We start from the raw sequence: 25,224 nt of genomic DNA, 5'->3' as shown, positions 1-25,224 counted from the left end.
TGGAAAAAGCAAGAATAGACAGTGGCATTTATCTGGGGTTTCATCGAAAGATCTTTGCTGATGATAACCCCCAGACTTTTGGCAGAGTCCACTGGACGAGGGGGGAGGCCCAAGCTAGCGGGCCAGAAGTTGGAATTGCAAGGATTGGAGGGCCCTCCGACAAGAACCAATTCGGTCTTGTCGGGGTTAAGCTTCAGGTGATTTGCCCCCATCCAGTTGCTGATGTGACAGAGGGTGGCTTGAAAATCTGAGACTGACTGGTCCGAGGGGTCGATGTTGAAGACTAGCTGGATGTCATCCGCGTAATTCAACGCAGTGACATTCCTATCTCGGAGAGATCTGATCAGGGGGGTGAGGTATAAGTTAAAAAGGAGCGGGGACAAGGAAGAGCCCTGTGGCACGCTGCATGTCAACCCCACCCTGTCCGCGGAGAACTGGGATAGCCGGACCGCTTGTTGGCGGCTGGTGAGAAACGAGCGAACCCAGTCCAGGGCAGTGCCCCTGATGCCAGCCTGCCTGACACGGTCGACTAGCATGACACGGTCGACTAGCATGACATGGTCGACCGTGTCAAAGGCGGACGACAAATCCAGGAGCACTAGGGCCTGACTGATGTTAGAGTAGCCCCCCGGCGCAATTCTTCCATAACAGAGAGTATGACCATCTCTGTAGAATGGGCGGGTATAAACCCGGCCTGTTGAGAGTCAAGAAAATGAGACTGCTCAACGAAAGAGCTCAAAATGTTTGTAACGTGGGACTCGAGCACCTTGCTGAGGTAGGGAAGGAGGGAGATGGGACGGAAGTTGCTCATGATCGTGGGATCAGCTGTAGGTTTCTTTAAGATAGGCACTACCTCGGCTGCCTTAAAAGTGCTAGCGACTAGGCCAAGAGTGAGGGAATTGTTCAGGAGTGCCAAGGGGGGGGGGGGGGGGGGGGCTGGGCTGGCAGTGAAGGCCTCGCGTAGGATCTTGGGGGGACAGCAATCAGACAGCAATCAGATCCTGAGGTGACTTTGCTTAGAAGAGCTGAGAAGTCCGTCTCCAGAATGAGGGGAATCTGAGTGAGAGAGTGGGGGTTAAGGGGGTCAGCGCGGGGGTTAGCGAGGGACCCGGAAGAGTCCGATAAGGGCGACACCGAGATGCTGTTTTTGATTTTTTCAATCTTCTCAACAAAGAAATGATTGAGAGAATCGCAGAGCCCCTGTGAAGGGAGGGGTTTGATGGAAACCCTGTTGGGGTGAGATAGTTCCTCCACGATCGAGAAGATGTCTTTAGCTTTGTTAGCTGACTCCACAATTTTGTTGGAAAAGTACAGGGTTTTGGCTAGCACAATGGAAGACTTATACCCTTTAAGTAGGGTTAAGAACTCTAGCCTAGCTTCGGGGGCATAATTTCTATGCTAGCAGCGCTCGGCTTGTCTAAGTCTGAGTTTTAAAACTTTAAGGTCCTCGGTAAACCATTTCTGAGCGTCATGGGGGCGCATAACTTTGACCAGTTTCTAGGAGGGGCAACTACATTGCTGGCCGATACGAGCCAGCGGGTTAAGTCAGAGGCTTGAGTGTCTATTGAGTCGGATTCAGGGGGGAGGGAGATGCTGAGTAAGTCGATGAATTGGCTAATGCCAGCTTTATTATAGTTCCGGGCCGAGAAGTTCGACTCCAGAGGCCTACTGGGGCAGATAGGGGCTTTAAGGGAAAAATAAATAAGGGAGTGGTCAGACCATGCACATGGCAGTATAAGGGGGGCCGAGATCTCTAAGTTAGAAGTCCAGACCTGGTCCAGTATGTGACCTTTTGTGTGCGTGGCAGTGTTAATATGTTGACAACAATTCAGGCCACATAACAGGTCAGAGAAGGCCGCAGAGCAAGCACTCTCCTTCTCGTCCAGGGGCCAGTAGTTGAAGTCTCCGAGGACTAGGATTTTAGAATTGTTGATGACTACCTGGGACAGTAGGTCTCCAAACATAGTCGGAAAATCAGGCATGGACTGAGGAGGGCGATAAACTAAGATACAAATAAGGAGTGACACTGAGGATTCCAGTCTGAGTGCTAAGCAGTCAACCTGAGGAATACAGGGTACGGTAAGGACGGAAAATCTAGTTGGAAGCTTGATGATGGCTGCCACTCCCCCTCCAGGTTTGCCAGAGGCCCTGTTGGCTTTGAATGATATAGTAGCCAGGCGGAATGGCTGCCAAGATGTCGGGAGAGGATCCGTCATGCAACCAGGTTTCCGTTATAAACAATATATCGGGACTGTCGGCCTCTAGGAGGTGATAAATTTCCGTCTGATGTTTTGCTAGTGAGCGGGTGTTGAGGTAGCTCACTTTAAGCTCGACTTTGGGGGGTGATGTGAGGGCGGGTAGAAAGTGGACCGTTGAGGGGGAGAGGCCAAGCAAGCATCAAGCTCGGGAAAAACTTCTCGAGCGTGTCCCAAGCCCAGTTGATCAAGCTGCGAACGGGCAGTCGGGGCTAGAGGCCAGGGGGCATGCAGATCGAGCAGATCAGTAGAGGAATATTGAGTAACATGGGCAGGGTGACATGCCCCATGCCCTATCCGGCCGCGGACGGGCGCAGACGGGCTTAACTTTTGCGCGCCTTCGGCGCGCAGACGGCGCCCCCGCTGCGCTCGTCCGCTGCGCGTCCGGGGAATGCACATTGAAGAAGGATGTACGGGGCGTGGCCTCACGAGAGTGTGGGCGTGGCCAATGGCTTGGCGCGAAATGGCGCCGATGGCTTCCTCAACCTGCGGCAGCGCTAAGATCCGCAGCACGGGGAAATTTTAGGAAGATTTAAGGAGGGAAAGTGCCCAGAAGTAAGTGGCAGTACAGATAAAAATGCGAGCAAATGCAGTGGTTTTAAAAACAGTTACAAGCGGTGCTCCCGGCTGTGCCTCAGGAGTGTCAATGTCCTAATGCGCGGCTAGTTCTCAGCGCGGCTTTATGGAGACTGGGGCGGAGTGGGTGTGGCCTCACGGGAGTGGGCGTGGCCAATGGCTTGGCGCGAAATGGCGCCGATGGCTTCCTCAACCCGCGGCAGCACTAAGATCCGCAGCACAGGGGAATTTTAGGAGGATTTAAGGAGGGAAAGTGCACAGAAGTAAGTGGCAATACAGATAAAATTGCGAGCAAATACAGTAGTTTTAAAAATAGTTACAAGCGGTGCTCCCGGCTGTGCCTCAGGAGTGTCAATGTCCTAATGCGTGGCTAGTTCTCAGCGCAGCTTTATGGAGACTGGGGCGGAGTGGGCGTGGCCAATGGCTTGGCGCGAAATGGCGCCGATGGCTTCCTCAACCCGCGGCAGCGCTAAGATCCGCAGCGCGGGGGAATTTTAGGAGGATTTAAGGAGGGAAAGTGCCCAGAAGTAAGTGGCAATACAGATAAAATTGCGAGCAAATACAGTGGTTTTAAAAATAGTTACAAGCGGTGCTCCCGGCTGTGCCTCAGGAGTGTCAATGTCCTAATGCGCGGCTAGTTCTCAGCGCGGCTTTATGGAGACTGGGGCGGAGTGGGTGTGGCCTCACGAGAGTGGGTGTGGCCAATGGCTTGGCGCGAAATGGCGCCAATGGATTCCTCAACCCACGGCAGCGCTAAGATCCGCAGCGCGGGGGAATTTTAGGAGGATTTAAGGAGGGAAAGTGCCCAGAAGTAAGTGGCAATACAGATAAAATTGCGAGCAAATACAGTGGTTTTAAAAACAGTTACAAGCGGTGCTCCCGGCTGTGCCTCTGGAGTGTCAATTTCCTAATGCGCGGCTAGTTCTCAGCGCGGCTTTATGGAGACTGGGGCGGAGTGGGCGTGACCTCACGAGAGTGGGCGTAGCCAATGGCTTGGCGCGAAATGGCGCCGATGGCTTCCTCAACCCGCGGCAGCGCTAAGATCCGCAGCGCGGGGGAATTTTAGGAGGATTTAAGGAGGCAAAGTGCCCAGAAGTAAGTGGCAATACAGATAAAATTGCGAGTAAATACAGTGGTTTTAAAAACAGTTACAAGCGGTGCTCCCGGCTGTGCCTCAGGAGTGTCAATGTCCAATGTTTATTAGGAGTAAAGTGCATAAATCCTGTTGGATTTATAAAAACACCATATAATATAGGGTTACACTATAAAATCCTTAATTAACAATTATTCAAAGATACAGTCCAAAATATTAAGGCATCTCTTAGGAAGGATCACAGTATGAGATGGTATTCTACTTACAAAAACCACTTTGGTTTGGCTTGATGACAAGATAAATGTAATAACCATGTACATGGTACTGAATTGGTCAGAAATATTGCCCAAACTGCAATGCAATTTATTTTTAGGCGACTGCTTGAGCTACAGTTCAATTCAGTTGTGACCAAATATAATTATTTCAGGTATTGATCCCTTTCCTAATAAGAAGATTTCCCATCACCTAATACACTGTAGGGGTGACACACTTGTCTTTTATGGGTGGTATCAGTAGACCATTTAATGAATTCTGGTATAGGTAGTATCAGTAGACTAATTAATGAATTCCTAGGGAAACAGATGTACTTTCTTCACCCTCCATATATCAGTCAAGACAATTCGATGGTGCAGTGTGGTGAAGTTTGCGCTGCCACTACACCTATGATATATCTATTGATGAGGCATGAAGGAACCATGGCTTTCTCATCAGTATTTAATGTTAGGACATTTGGTAGCTTTTGGGAATTTAAATCCTATAACTTAACCAGCAGATACACAAAGAGACTCAAAAGGATTCAAGTATAAAATGCATTAAACTAATAATGTTTTATCCATGCGTTCTAAATGCTAGGATTTTCACAATGATTGAAATATTCTATTTTAGCCCTGTGAGAAGCCTATACTGTTTAGCCTTCACAACTGTATGCATGTAATTCTTAATGTCACACCCATAGCAAATTATGCCATATCCCATCCTCATTTGGAATGGTTTGGACATGTTTTTACAAGCATAAAACATCCACATTCAGGCCAATACATCTTCACTTAAGATGTGGTGCTCCGAACAGCAGCATACCAGAATTCATGTGATTAAACATCAGAATTAAGGCTTTTAATTTACACAGAAACTTAGAATCACTAGGAATATAAAATTGTTGACTGATAGCATTATTGTAAATCAGTGAGACAAAATAGTACATTATAGTAGTGTGTCAGATACATACTGAGAAGGATTTGATATTGCTTGAGTTGGTCAGCTTGAGCGGTGACTGTAGCTTCTGAAACCACTAGTTTGTTTTGTAACTCTCGATTTTGTTGTTGGTTGTTGACTAGCTCAGCGAGAAGCTGCTCTGCCTGTTCTCTCAGACTGGCCTCAAGATGCTGCCTAAAGCTCTTCTGTGAACTGGCATCAAGCTGAAGAAATGAAAGAAACATTTTCATCAGAACTGTGACCAACATTGTGTACAGAAATGTTGGTCAACAATTCAGTGTTGGAAAAAAGAGACAGTGCATTGTTATCCAGTTAGTTTTATGTCTTAATGACTTTCGTAACATATATAACCTTGCCATATACAGATATCTGAGTGTAGCAACTCGCATTAGCCCAGCAAAATATTAAAACATACTATAAGGGGACAGTGGCAAATGGGGGGTATGTGACACCACTAGCAATGAATATCGAGTTAGAATAACACTTTCCTAAGAATCCCATCTCCAAATTCCATCATGTTTGCATTTTTTTAAAACCTCTACAGATGGGTAGTGATAGGAATTTGATTGCACCTCTTTCGTAATGCGCAATTATGTAAGTAGTAGAATCATTTATTACATTTCCAGGGTGCTGTTTAGTTCATTTGCATCATACCACATAAAATGCAAGATCCACTCAAGCAATGGCTCTTGTGTTCCTCAGAAAAACTAGAGACCAACACACTCCTGCCAACGATGTATGAATAGTTAGATTTACAAATGTGTGATTTGGGGGCATATGTATGAAAAACCCCGTTTGCGATTCTCAAATAGTGATTTTTTGAGAATCGCTATTTGATAAGTGCAAAAAGGATGTATGTAAAAAATCACAATTCTTTAGCGATTTCTTAGTTTTCCTTAATTGCGATTAGCAAATTGCGAAATCCCAATTAAGGAATACTTACACATTCATTTCCATGGGCCAGGAGGCCCATAGGAATGAATGTGAAGATAATTCTCAATTTGTGATTCTCAATTTGAGAATCACAAATTGAGAATAATTCCAAGGGTGTCATTAGAACACCCTGATGCACCCCTGAAATGAATATGTGTGCGCATATGGAGCACATACATGCCCTAAGGGCATGTATGTGCGCCATATGGCACCTTCACAAATGCCAAAAAGTGCATTTGTGAAACAAATTGCAAATTACCATCAACTTGAAGTTGGTGATAATTTTGGATTTCTTAAGGAGAAATCGCAAAAATTGAATGCTTGTTGCATAGCATTTAAGGAATTGCAATCTGCGATTCCTTAAATGCTTATGCAAAATTAAGGAATCGCAAATTTTGTGATGCGATTTCCCGACTACCTACTGTTTTAAGAATTTTTAGTCGCAAACGCTGCTTTTTTTCAAATTGCAGCATTTGCGACTAAAAATTCCATTGATACATCTGCCCTTAAGTCCTTAAGCATGAACGAAAGAAATATTCCACAATACTGAATCTAGTGTTTTTCAAATTATGTTTATATATTTCAGGTGGTACATTCAACAGCCAGTCCAGTAAGTACAGCCGACACGTGTTTCGTCACGAAGTTGACTTTTTTCAGGGCTAAAACGGCAATGAAACTGTTGCGAGTCCAAAAAGGCGATCTAGAAAGTTTGTCAAAAATAACAAGAGCTGGTGCAATGTAGGGGTTCTAAAGGACAGTCTATGCCTTGTCAAAAATTTAGAATTCCAATGGTGGACCTCATAAGGTTAAAAAATGTAAGAAAGGACATAGGTATTTTCTTCTTGAGGTGGAGCAATGTGTAAGTCCTGCTGAGGAATATTTCTTCGGTTCATGCTTAAGGACTTAATCACAAATTTGTATATCTAACTGTTCATAGATTGTTGGCAGAAATGTTTGCATTTTTACCCTGTAAACTCACTAAACCATTTGCTAGATCCAACAATCAATCTATCAATTGTATGTTCACAAATCCAGTAGTGTGAAAGTATTATTATGCCAATAATTAAGGCTTTCATCATCAATTGCTTCTTGACCCCATCAAAATGTGTTACCTGAGGTAATTTGTTAATTATCAATTCAGCCTCTACTTGAAAGTCTTCATCAGAAAATAGAAAATGTCATCCCAAATGATTTAACACTCCTGTACGGCACATGCATAAAAAAGTGAATTAGCTTACTTATTCTGCATCTCAAACACATGCCAGAATGTGAAAATCCCCGTTTATTAATATTAATTGGGAACCAAGGTATTCTTCAAAATATCTTCTTCTACATCAAACTGGGGCCCAGATGCATTAAGATACCCTTTAGCGATTCTCAAATAGCGATTTTTAAGGAATCGCTATTTGAGAATTGCTAAATGGTATGTATCTAGAAATTCGCTATTTTTTAGCAATTTCTTAAAATTCCTTAATTGCGATTAGCAAATTGCTAATCGCAATTAAGGAATAATCTCCCATTCATTTCTATGGGCCAGGAGGCCCATAGGAATGAATGGACAGTTATTCTCAATTTGCGATTCGCAATTTGCTAATCACACATTGAGAATAATTTCAAGGGTGCAAGGGTGTCTTAAGGACACCCTGCTGCACCCCTGAAATTGAAATGAGTGAACATATGGCGCACATAAATGCCCTAAGGGCATGTATGTGCGCCATATGCGCTCATACATGCCCTAAGGGCATGTATGAGCGTCACATGGCACCTTTAAAAATTTCCAAAAGTGCTTTTTCAAAGAATTCGCAAATTAACACCAACTACAAGTTGGTGGTAATTTGCGATTTCTTAGCCTAAATTCGCAAAGCTTAAATGCTACATACAAAGCATTTAGGAATCACAACTTGTGATTCCTTAAATGCTTGTGCAAAAATAAGGAATTGCAAATGTTGCGATTCCTTAATTTTGTGGTGCAATTTTTTGATGCATCGCATTTGCCAATTTTTTTCGTCGCAATACTAAGTATTAAAAAAAATATGACATATTTATTATTCATATTACGGAATTTCTCAATAAAAACATGGGAATAACCTGTCAAACAATGCAGTTGTGTTCATTAACTTTTGTGATATCAACTGTATTGTTTGACGGGTTATTCCTGTGTTTTTATTGAAGAAATTCTGTAATGGGAATAATAAATATATGTCATATATTTTTTAATACTTAGTGTCACAGTGGTTTTCCCTATTACATATTGCCCAATCCTGAAATGTGTGGAGAGTGATGAATGAGAATAAGAGTGCATTAGGGTGAATGTTACTTTAGATAGGTTCTACTCTGTTAAGGAATTTACTCAAGGGGAACCTCTTTTGTTCACTTAATTAGAGTACACTCCTTCTGAAGAAAAGGTGAAAAGACAGACATTTTAGGGTTCTTTACACCATGAAATGACCACTTCACGACAAGAATCAACGACCAAAAACCTAAAGCTTCTTTGAGGCCTGCTCTTTGCACTGACAGTGACCGTCCACAATGACTGCCAAGCAAGGCTCCAGGTAGACCAGTGGGCTTTGACCACCAACCCGAAGCTGCAGTGACAACCGGCCCTCGCACCACAGCAGCAACCCTCAGTGACACCTAAACCTTGCTCCAACAACTTCCTCCCCATGTCCCCCACAAATGATAACAGTAGTTCTTCACTCAGACTTGAGAAGGTAACTCTACAGCAGGATGAACCTGGTCCTTGTATCTGAACCGTCCCCCATCACAGTCAGCCTGTACTGTGACTTTACCCCAATCCAGCTAATAATTTAAATACTTTACCGTATTTTTGAAAGGTAGTTTGGTATTTTTATTGTGCATTGTTTTCACTTTATTACTGTTTGAGTGCTGCATAAATACTTTACACATTGCCTCTAAGTTAAGCCTGCCTGCTGGTGTGCCAAGCTACGAGAGGGCTAGGCATAGGTTTATTTAGTGGTTTTTGTTGTCCACCCTAACAAGGATTATGCTCATTATTTGAGTGGGACTTCCACATCTCTCAGCTACTAATCCAGTTTCCTACATTGCTTAATTCTAAATAAAGCTCTTTCTGCTTTCTTGGAATGCAGAGCATTAATTTTGTACCCAAGTTGACTTTGCTTCCTATTTCTACATCACATCATTTAAGTAAGCATTCTGTTTCTGCATCTAGACTTTTAACCCTTTTTCCCCAATTGTATTTTTTCAGATCTTCCTGTTTATTATTGTGGAATGCTTGTTTATCAGTTTTCTTCTCAGAAGGAAGTGTTCATTGATTCAAACATGATACTTATATCCCTCACAGATGCTACATTGAATTCCAAAGGGTTCCAAATCCGCAAAGTCCTAACTTTTCAAGGTGATTAAGCAGTAAGGGATGTCGTCCTCACTGAGTACTCTTCACAAGGACTGTCAGGTGTCCATAGTCAGGGAGTGATATGCAATGAATCAATTATTTCTTGAAACACAATCAGCAAGTCAACATAATTCAGGTTTTAATGTCTTTATTTCGATAATAAAATCATAAAAGACAAATTAAGAAAACATTACAATACATATCAACCACTATACAATGTTTTGAAAAGAAAACAACATTGATCATGTTATTACAAATACATTGAAATCGCAGCCAAGGAATGACAAGTTGAGGCCCAGAATAATTCTTTGAATTCTTTTTTGGATGGGAAAGTGTTGGTGCCTGGAGAATCTCACGGGTTTTTTAAACCCATATCATGCAGACTCTTTTTCACCGAACGAAGCCAGGGGATTCTTTCAGAGCCCCCCATCGACCTCACTTCCGCTAACTCCTTAGCAAAGAGTATCAGATCGGGGGAAGTCCACAAACGCCTCCAGAGGGCCACTACTCTGAATCTTGCCATGTCATTAATTGGTGAGCAGCCCATATCATGGCAAAGGGGTATCGATGGAGACGATTGGGGTAACCCTACCAAATTCCGAAGGAATTTGCACTGGGTTCTATAGAGACTCGAGAGGTCCATAAATCCCCAAAGGTCAGCCCCGTAAAGTATGGCAGCGTTTATTTTGGTATCATATATTTTCATGGCAGGGATGACCCGTTTGGTAATGGATCTCTTCTGCTCGCGCAAAAGACAGCCGGTTAATTGGGCAAATTTCAGCTGTTGGGCCGCGATTTGCTCTTTCCATGACAAACGGCGGTCCAAGGTGACCCCCAGATAAGTCATGGTTTCAACTTGTTCCAAGTTGATCCCACTTAATTGTACGTTGCTACGTACAAAGTTATTCGTGGTCAAAACCATAAACTTGGTTTTACCCACATTTATCTGGAGATCATTTTCCACACAAAACTCCTCAAAACGTTTCAAGGCCTGCTAAAGGCCTATCCGTGTCTTGGATAGGAGTAGGGTGTCGTCGGCGAAGATAAGCATGGGGAATTTGGTCCCTGCTAGTGATTGGGCATCAGTATGCGTGGCCGTGAAGAATTTAACAACTTGGTCTATGAAGAGCAGGAAGAGAGTGGGCGCAAGGACACATCCCTGGTGCACTCCACGGGTAACCGGGAAAGAGTCTGTATGTTGTCCTTGTCCTCCCCACCTTACCCTTGCGTAGTTCTCTTCATGCAATCTGATGATCAGCTCAAGTAATTCTCCAGGTAAACCCAGGTCCCTCAGTACCTGCCACAATTTACCCCTAGTACTAAATCGAAGGCTGACTTCAGGTCTATAAATGCTGCGAAGATGGTACCACCGCCTAACGTGACCACCTTCCAGAAAATCATACAAAATCGGAACACCTGATCGATAGTGCTCGTCCCGGCTCTGAAGCCTGCCTGCAGGGGAGACAGTATATTTTCAGAGACCATCCACCCTTGCACTCTGGCTAAGATCATACGGGCAATAACCTTTTGAAGGCAGTCGATAAAACGAATCGGGCGATAATTGCCTGGATTAGACCTGTCTCCTTTTTTGTATATAGGAAGAATCTCAGCCCCCTTCCATGTTTTAGGGATGCATGCACCATTTGCTAAAGCAATGGCTATTTTGGTTATGTATGGCACCTAGAGGTCTGTGTTTGTTTTAAACAAATCAGCTGGTATTTGGTCCAACCCCGGAGCTTTCCCCCGTTGGGTCAAACCAAGGGCCAACTCAGCCTCAATGTTAGTGAAGGTCAAGGTTTCTCCACAGGTGGGCGTTACATACAGCTTGTCCAGCTTTGGAGGAGGCTCAGTGCCCGCCGAACTAAATTGGGATGAATAGTGGGTTATCCAGGCTTCTGGGGACACATGATTAGTTGGAGTTCTGGAATCACCATCCTTCCCCCATTTTACTATGTCCCAAAATTTGGTCTGGTTATTAGTTTTAGTAGCTTCCAGGAGATCGGACCAATAACCATCCTCCCACGCTCTTTTGGCTTCCCACTGTACTCTTTTATAACGTTTCCTGGCCTCCTTTACAGCACACATATTTCTGGATTTAACTATTTCAATTAGATTGCTGTGAGCCTCCCTGCAGTCTTTGTTGTACCACTTTGCCCTAATAGCTTGCGGTCGCCCAACACCCTTCTGACAAGGTTTAGTAAGGAGTTGCTTGAGCTCGGCAAAACACTGTTCATGTAAGTCCATGATTTTGTTTGATTCTATAATACCTCTCCCAATGTCCTCTGGCAGCATTTTGTTTGATGCAAGCATAACCACATTTTCTATCTTAGTCCGTAGGGATTCATCTCCTGATATATTAGACCATTTCAACCTCCTGCGATCATTAGAAAGCGTTACTACCCCTTGCCCCGAGGGAACTGGGTCTTTCAGTCTTACCAAGCCGTGCATCCTTAATTTCAATGACAAAGGGTTGTGATCGCTTTCTGGGCAGGGGACTACTTCCATGTCGACCCTCAATGCCCAAAATTCCATTTTTATGAGGATGTAGACTATGCGTCTTTTTCTCAAACCATTATCAAAAGTAAAGTTGGCACCGAGGTCTGAAGGAGTGTGTCCATTTACTGCCCTTAACCCCCAGGTGAGACAAAGTGCAGTCCAATTTAGGGCAGCCTCCGTTGATTTGACAGGTTTGCTGGACAGTAGGTCCGGTATATTCCATGTTTCATCCTCTGCGGACCCCCAGCTGTCCCCAGCAACGTAGAGCGGCTCAATAGTACAGTTTAAATCGCCTGCTAGCAGGATTAGAGTTCCTTTGTTCCACCCTGCTAAAATGCTATCCAGGGCATCCACCATCGGTGGATTTCGTCCACCAGGGAGGCCACGGGAGTAGATGTTAATGATGAGCATATCCTGACCGCCTTCCTTGCTCAACTTAATAGCCAATAGGTCGGGAATGTCCTCATAAAGCTCTGTGATTTTGAATCCCCATACCTGTTTGACCCACATAGTCAATCCCCCTGAAGCTCTCCCTTTGTTACTCTTGAGCGCAGGTTTGGAAAAGTTTAAAAAGCCAACTCTATGTATAGGTTCGGTTGCCCAAGTCTCTTGTAGTAGCACGACATCATAGTAGTCGATAAACTCCAGCCAGTCATCAGAGTCCATGCGAGCCTTCGCTCCCGCGACATTCCAGGACACAATATTAAATGATGCTATTGAGGTATCTACAGTGCTATTGCCAAGGTTTGGAGGGGGGGGAGGATTTATTGGAGAGTTGGAAATGGGCATATTTCTAACCACTGTTGCTTCAAAGTTACTTTTTAGCAGGCTTTCCCCCTCTACCGTGGCCACTATTTCTTCTTTTTTGTCTGGTATAAACTGGTTACTTAGTACAGGTGTTGTTGGGGTTTGGTGAAAGGTTTGTACTTCTTCCACACTAACAACAGTGGGATTATTCCTCAAACTGGGTGAACACAGTCAGTCTACCAGCTCCAAGTCAGACAAGGGTCCAAAGTGATTAAAGAGTAGGGGGTACTGTGGTAAATGGGGTGTTCTTGGCCCTTTATACCTCCATCTCTCACTCTCCACTGGCTTGGGCCCATGGGAAGGTTACTATGTGTATGAGGGTAGAAGTAGGCAAGATCCAGAGATTGGACATCGCCCTGGCGAGCAAATCTAGCTTTTCGTCGTATGATGTCTACCACCCAGGGGTCTTTGAATGAAATCAGAATACAGTCCCCTTCCAGATCTTTGGTGCCATTGCCCACCCAGTCTACTCTCCTTACATAAAGAATTTCGGTTTGGGATGAGGGTGTTAGGGGACGGTTTTTGTTTAACCAGTAAATTGCTTTATTACGCAATTCCCCTTGTGTCTCCTTAATACCGTCTCCTAGGGGAGCAACCTCAGTTAAAACTATAGTATATTGGGTCGCTTCTGGGGGTAGATTAACTCGGTGAGGGGCGCATCTTTTGTTTACCCACAAACGGCGTCCTGGAGGAATTGGGATTGTTTTTCCCCCTACTAGATAATTGGACAGGGGTACTATTAGATGGTTTTGTCATGCCTTTTGACATAGACGAGTTTGCCTTATCTAAAGTAGGTTTGGGTGGATGTTTTTCCTTGGTACGTTGCTTGAGGAACCTCCACTGGTGGTGGAAGATGTGTCAATGGACCTTGCCCCTGCTATCAGTTTGTTAATGGCTGCCCCTAATGGAACGGGCTTGGTTACCTGGGTCACTGTGGGATTACTAACTGTTTGTGCTTTGCCCAGTGTCGAGTTACGAGCCCCCGCCACAGAACTGGGCATAGATATTTTTTGCAATATGCCCAAGTTAGTATTTACTACGGTTTCCAGTGCATCAATTTTGGCGGTCATCAGCCTTGTTCTCTCCAAAACCGGAAGCAAAATGGTTTTTAGCATGGCCTCAATTTTGACCAACAAAATCTCGTCACTATTGAGGCATGTTGGACAAGGATTGGATGACCCCAGGGGGGCGAATGATGGACAATACACATTTGGGAAGCCGAGGGGTGGTTGTGGAGCTGGTAGAGTCGCGCTACGAATATCATTCAATTTGGGTTGTTTTTGATCTTTCTCCCCCTGTGTGCTCGATACATGTTTTCTCTTGCGGGATATCGGTTTCGGGGACGTTTGAATCAGCTCGGTCAGGTTAGGTGGTGTAGAGACAATAGATTGAGGTGAATTAACCAAGTTAAGTTCATCTTCCCCTGTTTTCTGACCTTCGTCCCCATCCCTTGAGTGGTTAACGTTAAGTTCCTGGGCCCTGGGGGCTGGGGATGAGGGTAGAATCACCCCCTCTCCATCCACATGGACTATTGCCTCTGTCTCAATGGAATAGATGCAGTTGGATGCTGCATGGGGGACAGGGCTTTTGGCTGAAGCTAGTCCACCCATAGAGGAGTGCTTTCCAGTAACTAGGTCAAGGGACAGCCTTTTTTCTACCATTTCTATTTCTTTTTCCAGGATCCCAGTGGCTCTGGTGATGAAGGCATCCAGGGGGCCAGAGACTACACCCTTTGATGTTTGTAACTGAACGTTCTTTCCCTGATCTCAATGTCATGATGGATTTCAGTTTGTATAGTTTGATTATTCCTCAGGTTTTTTTTTTTTTTTTTTTAATACTATGTGTCACCTTCCCTTGGGATAACAAACAATGGTGGTGTACCTTTAGGTCCCGCACTGGTAATGTACAGATATATCAGATAGTGATTTAGGCAGGGGTCCGGGCCCAACCCAACCTCGTTCGACCACGGACGGCCACAGACGGTCCCGCCCTTGTCCCGGGCTTCTCCCGGCGCGCTCCCGCGCTGCGGGATCTCGTCTGCCTTTAAATAACAATGGTTGTGATAGGTGGGTGGGCGGGGCCGGCAGGGAGAGCAGCCCAGCTGGTCTGAATCGGGCGCGCAGGGACTCCTGGTCCTTGGAGTCCCTGCTGGTGCTCGCAGCCGTGCCGGTCAGAGAAAGACTGCCCCCTTCAAGATGGTCCTTTCGCGGTATTTACCGCGCTGCGCTGCGAGACCCGCGAAGCGGGTCCGGCGAGGCGTTGCCGTGGAAAGATGCTGGCTCACAAAGGAAGTGCTGGGCGGTATCAGCGTTCTGCAGCCAGTTAAAGATCCCACTCGCTTGCTGGAGGAGCCGCCTTTTGGCTCTGTGTGCGGGCGGGCGGGGCCGGCAGGGAGAGCAGCCCAGCTGGTCTGAATCGGGCGCGCAGGGACTCCTGGTCCTTGGAGTCCCTGCTGGTGCTCGCAGCCCTGCCGGTCAGAGGAAGACTGCCCCCTTCAAGATGGTCCTTTTGCGGTATTTACTGCGCTGCGCTGCGGGACCCGCGAAGCGGGTCGGCGAGGCGTTGCCGTGGAAAGATGCTGGCTCACAAAGGAAGTGCTGGGCGGTATCAGCGTTCTGCAGCCAGTTAAAGATCCCACTCGCTTGCTGGAGGAGCCGCCTTTTGGCTCTGTGTGCGGGCGGGCGGGGCCGGCAGGGAGAGCAGCCCAGCTGGTCTGAATCGGGCGCGCAGGGACTCCTGGTCCTTGGAGTCCCTGCTGGTGCTCGCAGCCCTGCCGGTCAGAGGAAGACTGCCCCCTTCAAGATGGTCCTTTCGCGGTATTTACCGCGCTGCGCTGCGGGACCCGCGAAGCGGGTCTGGCGAGGCGTTGCCGCGGAAAGATGCTGGCTCACAAAGGAAGTGCTGGGCGGTATCAGCGTTCTGCAGCCAGTTAAAGATCCCACTCGCTTGCTGGAGGAGCCGCCTTTTGGCTCTGTGTGCGGGCGGGCGGGGCCGGCAGGGAGAGCAGCCCAGCTGGTCTGAATCGGGCACGCAGGGACTCCTGGTCCTTGGAGTCCCTGCTGGTGCTCGCAGCCCTGCCGGTCAGAGGAAGACTGTCCCCTTCAAGATGGTCCTTTCGCGGTATTTACCGCGCTGCGCTGCCGTCCCCGCGAAGCGGGTCCGGCGAGGCGTTGCCATGGAAAGATGCTGGCTCACAAAGGAAGTGCTGGGCGGTATCAGCGTTCTGCAGCCAGGTAAAGATCCCATCCCAACATAATTCATTTGTGTGCCGCGTCATAGTTGGTGACCTCATTACACTGACTACATTGTTTACTTCTGGATTCCTTTGACCATCGGGCTTACCACGTAAACGGAGCTATCGGTCATTAATTTACAGGAACCGCTTTTTGATTTCTCCATGATTAGCGACCATAGACCTTATTGCCAGTAACTATTAAGCTAGCTATTAGATTGAGACCTTACATTTGTGCTATACAGAGAATTAGAACTCGTATGCTTTAATTCGGAGCCACCCGAGATAAAGCTTGCACAAAGATTAGTTTTAGTTGTCGTTTCAAGAGCCTACTACCTTCTATTTCTTGATCAGCTCTACAATATCTACATGAATTATTGTCCTGAAGATGACCCTCAGTAATTAGGGTCGAAATGCAATTGACAAGTGAGGTAGCGAAAATTTGTTTATTTTGACTTACTACATGATTATATCAATTCTTTACCTTATCGTTGTATTCATGTACTATGATTTCTTTGAAATCTTTATATTTATGTTGCTGTTTCTTTGGTTTTTTATGTGTTTCACATGCGCCATTCGCACTCTCACTAAGTGTTCATTTTGTTATATTCACTGTACCTATTGTTGAGTAATGTTGATGCTGCTTTTCATTACTTTGTTCTTTAAGACATTTATATACGCTCAGAAATATATTTGGGACTTCCTTTGGTGTTCTTATTAATTAAGTGTGGACATATTTTTGCACTAATACCTGTTAAAATACTGTTGCAGATTTTATAGATTACCCCAGTCGTAACTGGGTCTACAGGTTCCTTTGTTGCGTATTTTGTGTGAGGCAATCAATTGCGGCATTGGCAGATCGGTTAACAGATGAGTTATTAAACAGAAAACAATAATTGTGTGAAAAAAAACTACGATGGAATCGGTAAAATGTAAGTCTCTTCCAGTAGGGATTAACAATCTCTAAATATACACCATAGCCCTACCTTTTTTCATTCTTTCACAAGCAATACTTGAATTTACACTTACAGTTTGCACACTAGTGTAACTTTTGTCCAGGAGTGAGTCTATAGATGTTAAAGTCTCCTTCTATACATACATTGCATCTTTCACCATTCAGTATTTCAAATTCATGAGTAAACAATGATACGTTATTGTTAGGAAGATGCAAAAGATTAAAATTTACGGCCAGATTCATCACCGGAAATTAGGCTCGCAAAGGGCCAGATTCTGAGAATCTGGCCCTTTGCCAGCGCAATTTTTGCATTTGGGATTCATCATCCCAAATGCAAAATTCGCTATCATAGAATTCGCAAATTTGCGAGGAATTACATTTAAGGAATCTCTATTTGAGATTCCTTAAATGCAATTCATGAAACATTTAAAAATTGCAAATTCGCAATTTTGGGCCGCTATTTACCGCAATGTCAAACCTTGTGGTAAATAGTGGAAACTTAGAAAAATGCACTTAAGTGCATTTTTCTAAGTTGTATGTTAAACACACACATGTCCTTGGGACATGTGTGTACCTAACATCAGCATCCAATATCATTTCAGGGGTGCAACAGGGTGTCCTTTGGACACCCCTGCACCATTGAAATCGCAAACTCAGCATGCGAATCGCTAATAGCGATTCGCACATTGATATGTCTTCCCATTCATTCCTTATTTGCGATTAGCAATTAGCTAATCGCAAATAAGGAAGCTGTAGAAATCTCAATAAATATTGCGATTTCTACATGAATCCCGTTTTGCGAGTCTGTAATAGCAATTCCTTAATAATCGCTATTACAGACTCGCAAAACATGCTGATGATGAATCTATGTGTTAGTTTCTTGTGTACCAGAACGCAAAGCCCTTATATTTTCTCAATAAACATTCCATCTGCCTCTTTTTTATTTTTGGGGCTCCCTTTTTCTCCAAATGAGTTTATTGTATCACTTCTATATCAGATTTACTTTGATGAAATGTTTTATTTTCTTATGCTTAACAGAGCAATTAACACTATTGATGTTGTATGAAAAAATTTGGAGAGTCATTTTTCCCAAACTCACTCTTTCATTGTAACATGTACTGTAAAGGGATAAAGTACTTCCTGCCAAATATTATAAGGAAATTACATGTCACTGAGGAGCTCCATAACCATATAGAAGAACAAGGCTAAAAGCTCAGTTCCAAGGTGACTTGCAATATCCTTATGATGTACGTCAGAGGGTACTTCATCCAATTTAATACATGGTCACACTATCATCTTTCCCACAAGCCACTTAAAATCTTGGTGTGAGCTCTTTCATATGAAAGAGCAAGCATGTTTGCAAACATGAAGAATACAAATAAAACCTATAGTGCAATATTAAAAACATCAAAAACCTGTGATATATTTGTTGCAAACAGATATGAGAAACAATAAGAAATAGAAGTCAGTTAAAAGAAAGCTGAAGTAGCTCGGAGCGTGTAGCAACATGCAGAAAGATTCTAGCTTTTCTCTATCTAAGGAGTGCAAAATGTAAACATGTTATCTGCTTGTCATGGTAAGCTATGAGACTAGAGCAGAAAAACAAGCAATATTCCATTTGTTGCTTTTAATAGCTGCTTTTATTATGCTCAGCTGTAGGCATTGTGATGTCAGAACTCAACTGTAATAACCTTATAACAGTAGAGTTGTGATATCATTTCTTTATAATCAGTGATTTGGTGTGTCACAAATCGCTGAGTATAATGAAGTAGTGAATAAATGGATTCAAACATCATATGAGCAACTATGGAGTGCGTATTAACTTTATGTGATCAAGGCAAGGCTTGGCCGAAACGTGTCATGCAGACTGTGAATAAACAAAGCAAAGAATTTGGCAAGAAGTAATGGTGTCTGTGTCCTTAAATCTACTGGAGGGGAATTGACGGGAAAGGAGAGAAAGTGATATATATATATAAAACAAATGGATGACATCCTTATGAAATACCAACATATTATTCCAACTTCTTACAAATTTAACCATGGTTAATTCAAGGTGTATTGAAATGTGACCCACGAGCAGCGACGGCTCGTGGAGGGAGTTACGGTGGGGCAGGAGGGCGGGGAGGGGGAGGGGCAGGGTGGAGGTTGCTAAAAACCGGCATATGGATAATTGCAGGTAAGTAAACAATTAAATTAATAAAACGAATTTCGTAGCTCGCACTGCATTGCATTTTGCGATGCAAGGCGCACTACGAAATTCGTTTTATTAATTAAATTGTTTACTTACCTGCAATTATCCATATGCCGGTTTTTAGCAACCTCCACCCTGCCCCTCCCACTCCCCGCCCTCCTGCCCCACCGTAACTCCCTCCACGAGCCGTCGCTGCCCACGAGTATTTCTTTTATGTGCATCACTTGGTGTATATGAATTGGTTTAAAAAGAGGGCATGATGGGAAATATTTTTTATGTGAGCAAGGGCAACTGCCCGAAACGCGTCATCTGCTAACGCTGCTGTGAGCTCCATGTGAATAAAGTACCTTTTGCCAGCACTTTTTGGGATTCGTTGGTCTTTTCCTTGAGCAGAAAAACAACTGGTGATTCAAGTCGAACCTACATCGTTTAATATATATATATATATATATATATATATATATATATGTTCAGAGCATACAGAATGAACTACAACAGGTGAGCCCAATGGTGAGGGGGAGGAGCGGACCACGCCAGTCATTCTTCAGGCAGCAGGGAAGGACTCACCGTTATTTCCACTCTGGTGCTGGGCGCTGAAGAAGGCGGATAGCCGAAATGCATTCGCCGCCACCGGAGCTATGCTGATGTCAATAAAGCCTTTCCAACTGTTCCTCGTCTGGACTTCTGCTTCTTTCAATGGAGGAAGGCACTTTGGAGACATTTTTTGCGCACACCAGAAGCGCAGTTCAGAAGTCCCTGCCAAATTTGGGTCCGGACTAATTCTGGTTTGCCTCACGGCTTATCCCCTTTGCTCCAGGTATGGAGAGTGTCCGGTCCCCCGCCCCTGACTACGGAGGACTCGAGCAGTCGAGGTATTCACCTCTCTCGTGGCAATTGGCATTGCATTTGTCCCTGCGTAAAAGACTCACGTGATTGAGGGCGGTGACAGTATCGACGGGGACCCGAGGAGAGGCTTGAAAGACTTTGGCGTTTGTTTCCCTACCCTGCTACATCATGTGTCCGATTACCAACATTGTGAATTCCACCCCCCATTGTCACCGGCCTGAGGTGCTGTGCATCAAGCATCCTGGGAGTTGTGGTTCAAAGCATACAGAATGAACTACAACAGGTGAGCAAAATGGTGAGGGGGAGGAGCGGACCACGCCAGTCATTCTTCAGGCAGCAGGGAAGGACTCACCGTTATTTCCACTCTGGTGCTGGGCGCTGAAGAAGGCGGATAGCCGAAATGCATTCGCCGCCACCGGAGCTATGCTGATGTCAATAAAGCCTTTCCAACTGTTCCTCGTCTGGACTTCTGCTTCTTCAATGGAGGAAGGCACTTTGGAGATATGTACATATATATATATATATATATATATATATATATATATATATATATATATATATATATATATATATATATATATATATATATATTCACTGAAAAAACCATAGGTTATAGACCATATATAGTTAGGGATTAGCATTTAAAAAACGTTATTTTATTTGCACAAAACCATTGAAATTCCATATATAGTTAGTTGCACTAACTATATATCGCGGACCCGCAATCCACTGCTAATGATGTCACATATTACATCATTCATTACATGGTCAGTGACATCACTGATGACATCACTGATGACATCTCAAATGACATCACTGATGACATCACTGATGACAACACCCAGTGACTGTATGTTTCTGTAAACTTAAAATATGTCTTACATATTGAAGAATGAGTGGATGTATAAGTGTCTGGATGAAGGATTTAGTAGGTGCATGACTGACTGTATGAGAGAATGATTAAATGTGTCTCACTGAGTGCATGGGTTAGTGATTAAAGTGTCTTAATTTGGCAATCATTATTTATGTTGTTCTGTAAACTGCTGCATGTTTAAATCAGTAGCTATATCAGTAACTATATGGGTTATTGAATGGTTGCCCAAGTATTTGTATGGGAGACTGAGTATGTGTGTGGGTGGCTGGGAGGTGTATAACTCTGTGCATAGATGTGTGAGCAGTTGATTCCCTAGGTGTATGGGTTCAAAAGTGCATGTAGAAACAGCTGTATGGACAGTTGACTGTGTGCATGAGTATATTGGTGAGTGAATGGATATCTCAGTGCTACATGTCAAAGTAAGTACGAATGTAAAACACACTCCATGTGAGAGTTGACATATATAAATAACTGAACATAAGAGCCAGTGAATGTGAGAGTGGCTGTATGAATCATTGTGAACTTGTATCAAGGATTGTATAAGAGAGTAAATATGTGTTAGTATATGTTTGAATAAGTAAGGTGTGTATAACTGTATAGTTGAGGAAATGGAGATGTGATTGATTCTTTGCATGACTGACTAGGTGTGTGAGTAACTCCATGGATGTGTGACAGTCTGTGAGTGCCTGTTTACACTGAGTGTATCTAAGGTTATATTAGAGTCTGAAGATGTATTATCACATAAATGATATCATCAGTGATGTAATCAGTAATGTCAAATGAGATGTCAGTGATGTCATCAGTGATGTCATTTGAGATGTCATCAGTGATGTCATCAGTGATGTCATTTGAGATGTCATCAGTGATGTCATCAGTGATGTCACTGACCATGTCATGAATGATGTAATATGTGACATCATTAGCAGTGGATTGCGGGTCCGCGATATATAGTTAGTGCAACTAACTATATATGGAATTTCAATGGTTTTGTGCAAATAAAATAACGTTTTTTAAATGCTAATCCCTAACTATATATGGTCTATAACCTATGGTTTTTTCAGTGAATTTTCAAGGTTTTGTAAATGCAAATTCCTAACTATATATGGTCTATAACCTATGGTTTTTTCTGTGAATTTCATTGGTTTTTTAAAAGCTAATATCTATAGCTGTAAAATATATTCTTTATTAAGTGACGTATCATGTAGCCCGTGAGATGCCTCATGATGCATCGCATAACCGTGACGTATCGTCTCTGCAGCGCAAACCAAACCCAAAACGTAAGCGCGCCAGAACACGCTTAAAGATATATATATATTTTTGTAACCTTAATTAGACAAAATCCACACGTGCACATATCACAAACGTTCAAAAAACACAATATGTCGGACTCCCGTTACGCTGCCGGTTAGCTGCCCGGTTAACGTACCAGGAAGCACCTTTACCGCGAAAAATCGAATTTTTTTTTTCTTTTGCCCCGCAGGGAATTTTAATAGCCCCCTCATCAATCCTAGGGGTTCAGGAGGGGTCTGCCTTACCCCTTTCATTCATTTACACCTTTTTTTTTCCACCTCTTGTCTCTCGATCCCACAGAGAGACAAGATGGCGGCCGCTCCAGACTGTTTACAATGATAACAGCCAATCAGCTTCTCCTCAGACTCCCGTTACACTGCCGGTTAGCTTCCCGGTTAGCTGCCCGGTTCGCGTACCAAGATGCGTCTCTATGGCGAAAAAATCAGATTTTTTTTTTTTTTTTGGCCCCGCGTGGCTTTATAATATCCCCCTCATCAATCCTAGGGGGTCAGAAGGGGTCTACCTTGCCCTCTTTCCTTCATTTCCCCCTTTGTTTTGGCCTCCTCTTGTCTCTCGATCCTACCGAGAGACAAGATGGCGGCCGCTCCGGACTGTTTACAATGTTGACAGCCAATCAGCTACTCCTCAGACTCCCGTTACACTGCCGGTTAGCTTCCCGGTTAGCTGCCCGGTTAGCTGCCCGGTTCGCGTACCAAGACGCGTCTCTACGGCGAAAAAATCAGATTTTTTTTTTTTTTTTTGGGTACGCGTGGCTCTATAATATCCCCCTCATCAATCCTAGGGGGTCAGAAGGGGTCTACCTTGCCCCCTTTCCTTCATTTCCCCCTTTGTTTTGGCCTCCTCTTGTCTCTCGATCCTACCGAGAGACAAGATGGCGGCCGCTCCGGACTGTTTAGAATGTTGACAGACACCGGAGAGCCAATCAGCTTCGCATCGCAAAGTTCCGTTACGCGAAAAGTACGCGAACCGGAGCGCTGCCCGGAACGCTGTTACAGATATATATCTTATTTTAAACGTTAATTTCTCAAAATCCACTGAAGCACATATATTGAGACCTAGCAAAGGCACATCGGGCTAACAGTCCCTACAATTTTGCCAAGTTTCGTGCAAATCCATTCAGCCGTTCGAGCTAAAAGTGAGGCCAACCGCCCTATGGAAAAATGAATGGGAAAAACGCGTTTTGGGACCCCCCTTTTTTCTCGGCCCCCCCTTGACGACCCCCCCCCCAAATTTTCAGGGGCTGCTCAGAAACAAAATGTGCCATTTTCCTGAAAATTTCAGCCAATTCCGTCCACAAACGCCAAAGTTATTAGACATAGAATTTTCAAAAGTTCCATAGAGAAAAAATCCTAACTATATATACCTACTGGCTATCGCCAGTAGGTAATATATATATATATATATATATTTATATTTGTATATATATATATATATATATATATATATATATATATATATATATATATATTGACAAGGATGGTTTTCCAAGGGGAATCTAAAGATGGGGCATACCCAAAGTGACATGTGGGAGGTAGCTGTAACTTTCGATGATAATAGGGATATTCTGCAATTTAGCCAGTGCTGCTATATTCTGGAAGATATTGGTACTAATGCTGTCCATTCTACTGTTTGATTCATAATGCCTTCAGCATAATCATAAACTTTCAGTGACTGAGCAAGGTGTCCTACAAAATACATGGAAAATGAGTTTGTCCTGTGGTTGGCTGGTTAAAGACATAACTATTTGGGCTGCTTTGGATCCCTTACATTCCTGGACCCCTACTGCCACTAAACTCGTTTCACAAATACAAGCTACACCCAATGACTATTAACGGCCTTACCTGGTCAATGAACTTGTGAGAAAAGGGCTCTTCTTTTATATATGACTGGCATAGGAGAGCCCCTATATCTAGGGACGACGGTCTGCTGCAGTGCCTCTTTGCGGTATCCTCTTGGAATTTCCCCTCAAGAGCGGAACGTTTCATTGGAATTGAGACTTTCTCTGCCTTCAGCCTCTCAATCTCCTTGGCCATGCTAACAATCAGCTCTGGGTTGAACTTCATTTCACCTGCCTTGGAATTCAAAACCAGCTGCTCTTTTAAAAGATGAATAATCCTGTCAGCATATCTCATCTTCCCATGTAGCCTTCTGATCTCTGCCCGAAGACCGTCTTCTTTTAGGCCTCCATCCTGCTTCACTTTCTCCATCTCATTCCCACACCATCCTGACATTGCTTCTCCTATCGGTTCCTTTAGCTCCTTGACTTCCAAGTGCAAATGCTGCAATGTATTTCTGTGTTGAGATCAGAGAAATCCAATTAACATTTTTCACAATGCAATGCCCAAAGGAGTATAGTGACATTTACATTATATCTTTTGATCTGTGTAACTAATAAACCAATTGAACATAACTAGTATCAGAATTAATTTATAACTAAATTATATAATTAAGTGAAGAATTTCATATTATTATATATGATTCAAGTAAGATGATGTAATAACAATCATTTAACGGATGTTGCAATGCAATGTATAGTCTATCACGATACAAAAAATATATAAAACAGAGGTTAGAATTTGAGATTCAAACATAATCGAAAAGGAGAAACGCCTGCTACTTATGAATATACTTTATATAAACATGGTAGAAATGCTAAAAAATATACCATAGCAAGCTTAAAATGAAATGAAAGAGAAAGATCAACTTGACTCATGGACCAAGCTGTCAGTACCTTTCATTGGCCAAACAAAATAAATAAAACATTCGTGTTCTCCCAAATTACATTTCTTTTTTAAAAGGTACCACTTGAACGAGGATACTGCAATGCTTAAATTATTATGAACTCATTTGCACGGATAATGAAAATGTGTATTTGTAGCCAAAAAAAAATGGTGGATGATTCTGCCATATTTACTATTTATTGTTGGGATAGAGCAATCCCAAAATCTAATGGTTCCAGAAAAATGAGTAGAGAAGAACTGTCTGTGTTTTCACCTGCAGTTGAGGATTTGGGTATATTATATTTCGGGTCTAGTGGCTTAGTGGAATAATGTGTCCACTCTAGGAGCCT

The 25,224-nt window shown here is 43.7% G+C and overlaps 1 protein-coding gene across 1 annotated transcript in view; it reads right to left on the bottom strand.

The window, feature by feature from the left end:
- The window catches only part of LOC147748891 (myomegalin-like), a 1,575,921-nt gene that overhangs the window by 422,378 nt on the left and 1,128,319 nt on the right, over positions 1-25,224 (bottom strand). The window contains exons 23-24 of the mRNA XM_086928761.1: positions 23,996-24,446; positions 5,150-5,339 (exon numbers count right to left, since the gene is read on the bottom strand). Coding sequence (XP_086784887.1) covers positions 5,150-5,339; positions 23,996-24,446 — 641 coding nt within the window. The remainder of the gene's footprint in view (positions 1-5,149; positions 5,340-23,995; positions 24,447-25,224) is intronic.

The sequence above is a fragment of the Lissotriton vulgaris genome, chromosome 1_1, assembly GCF_964263255.1.
Source record: "Lissotriton vulgaris chromosome 1_1, aLisVul1.2, whole genome shotgun sequence".
NCBI lineage: Eukaryota > Metazoa > Chordata > Amphibia > Caudata > Salamandridae > Lissotriton > Lissotriton vulgaris.
Note: the sequence above shows the minus strand (reverse complement) of the source record. Positions and strands in the feature narration are given on the sequence as shown.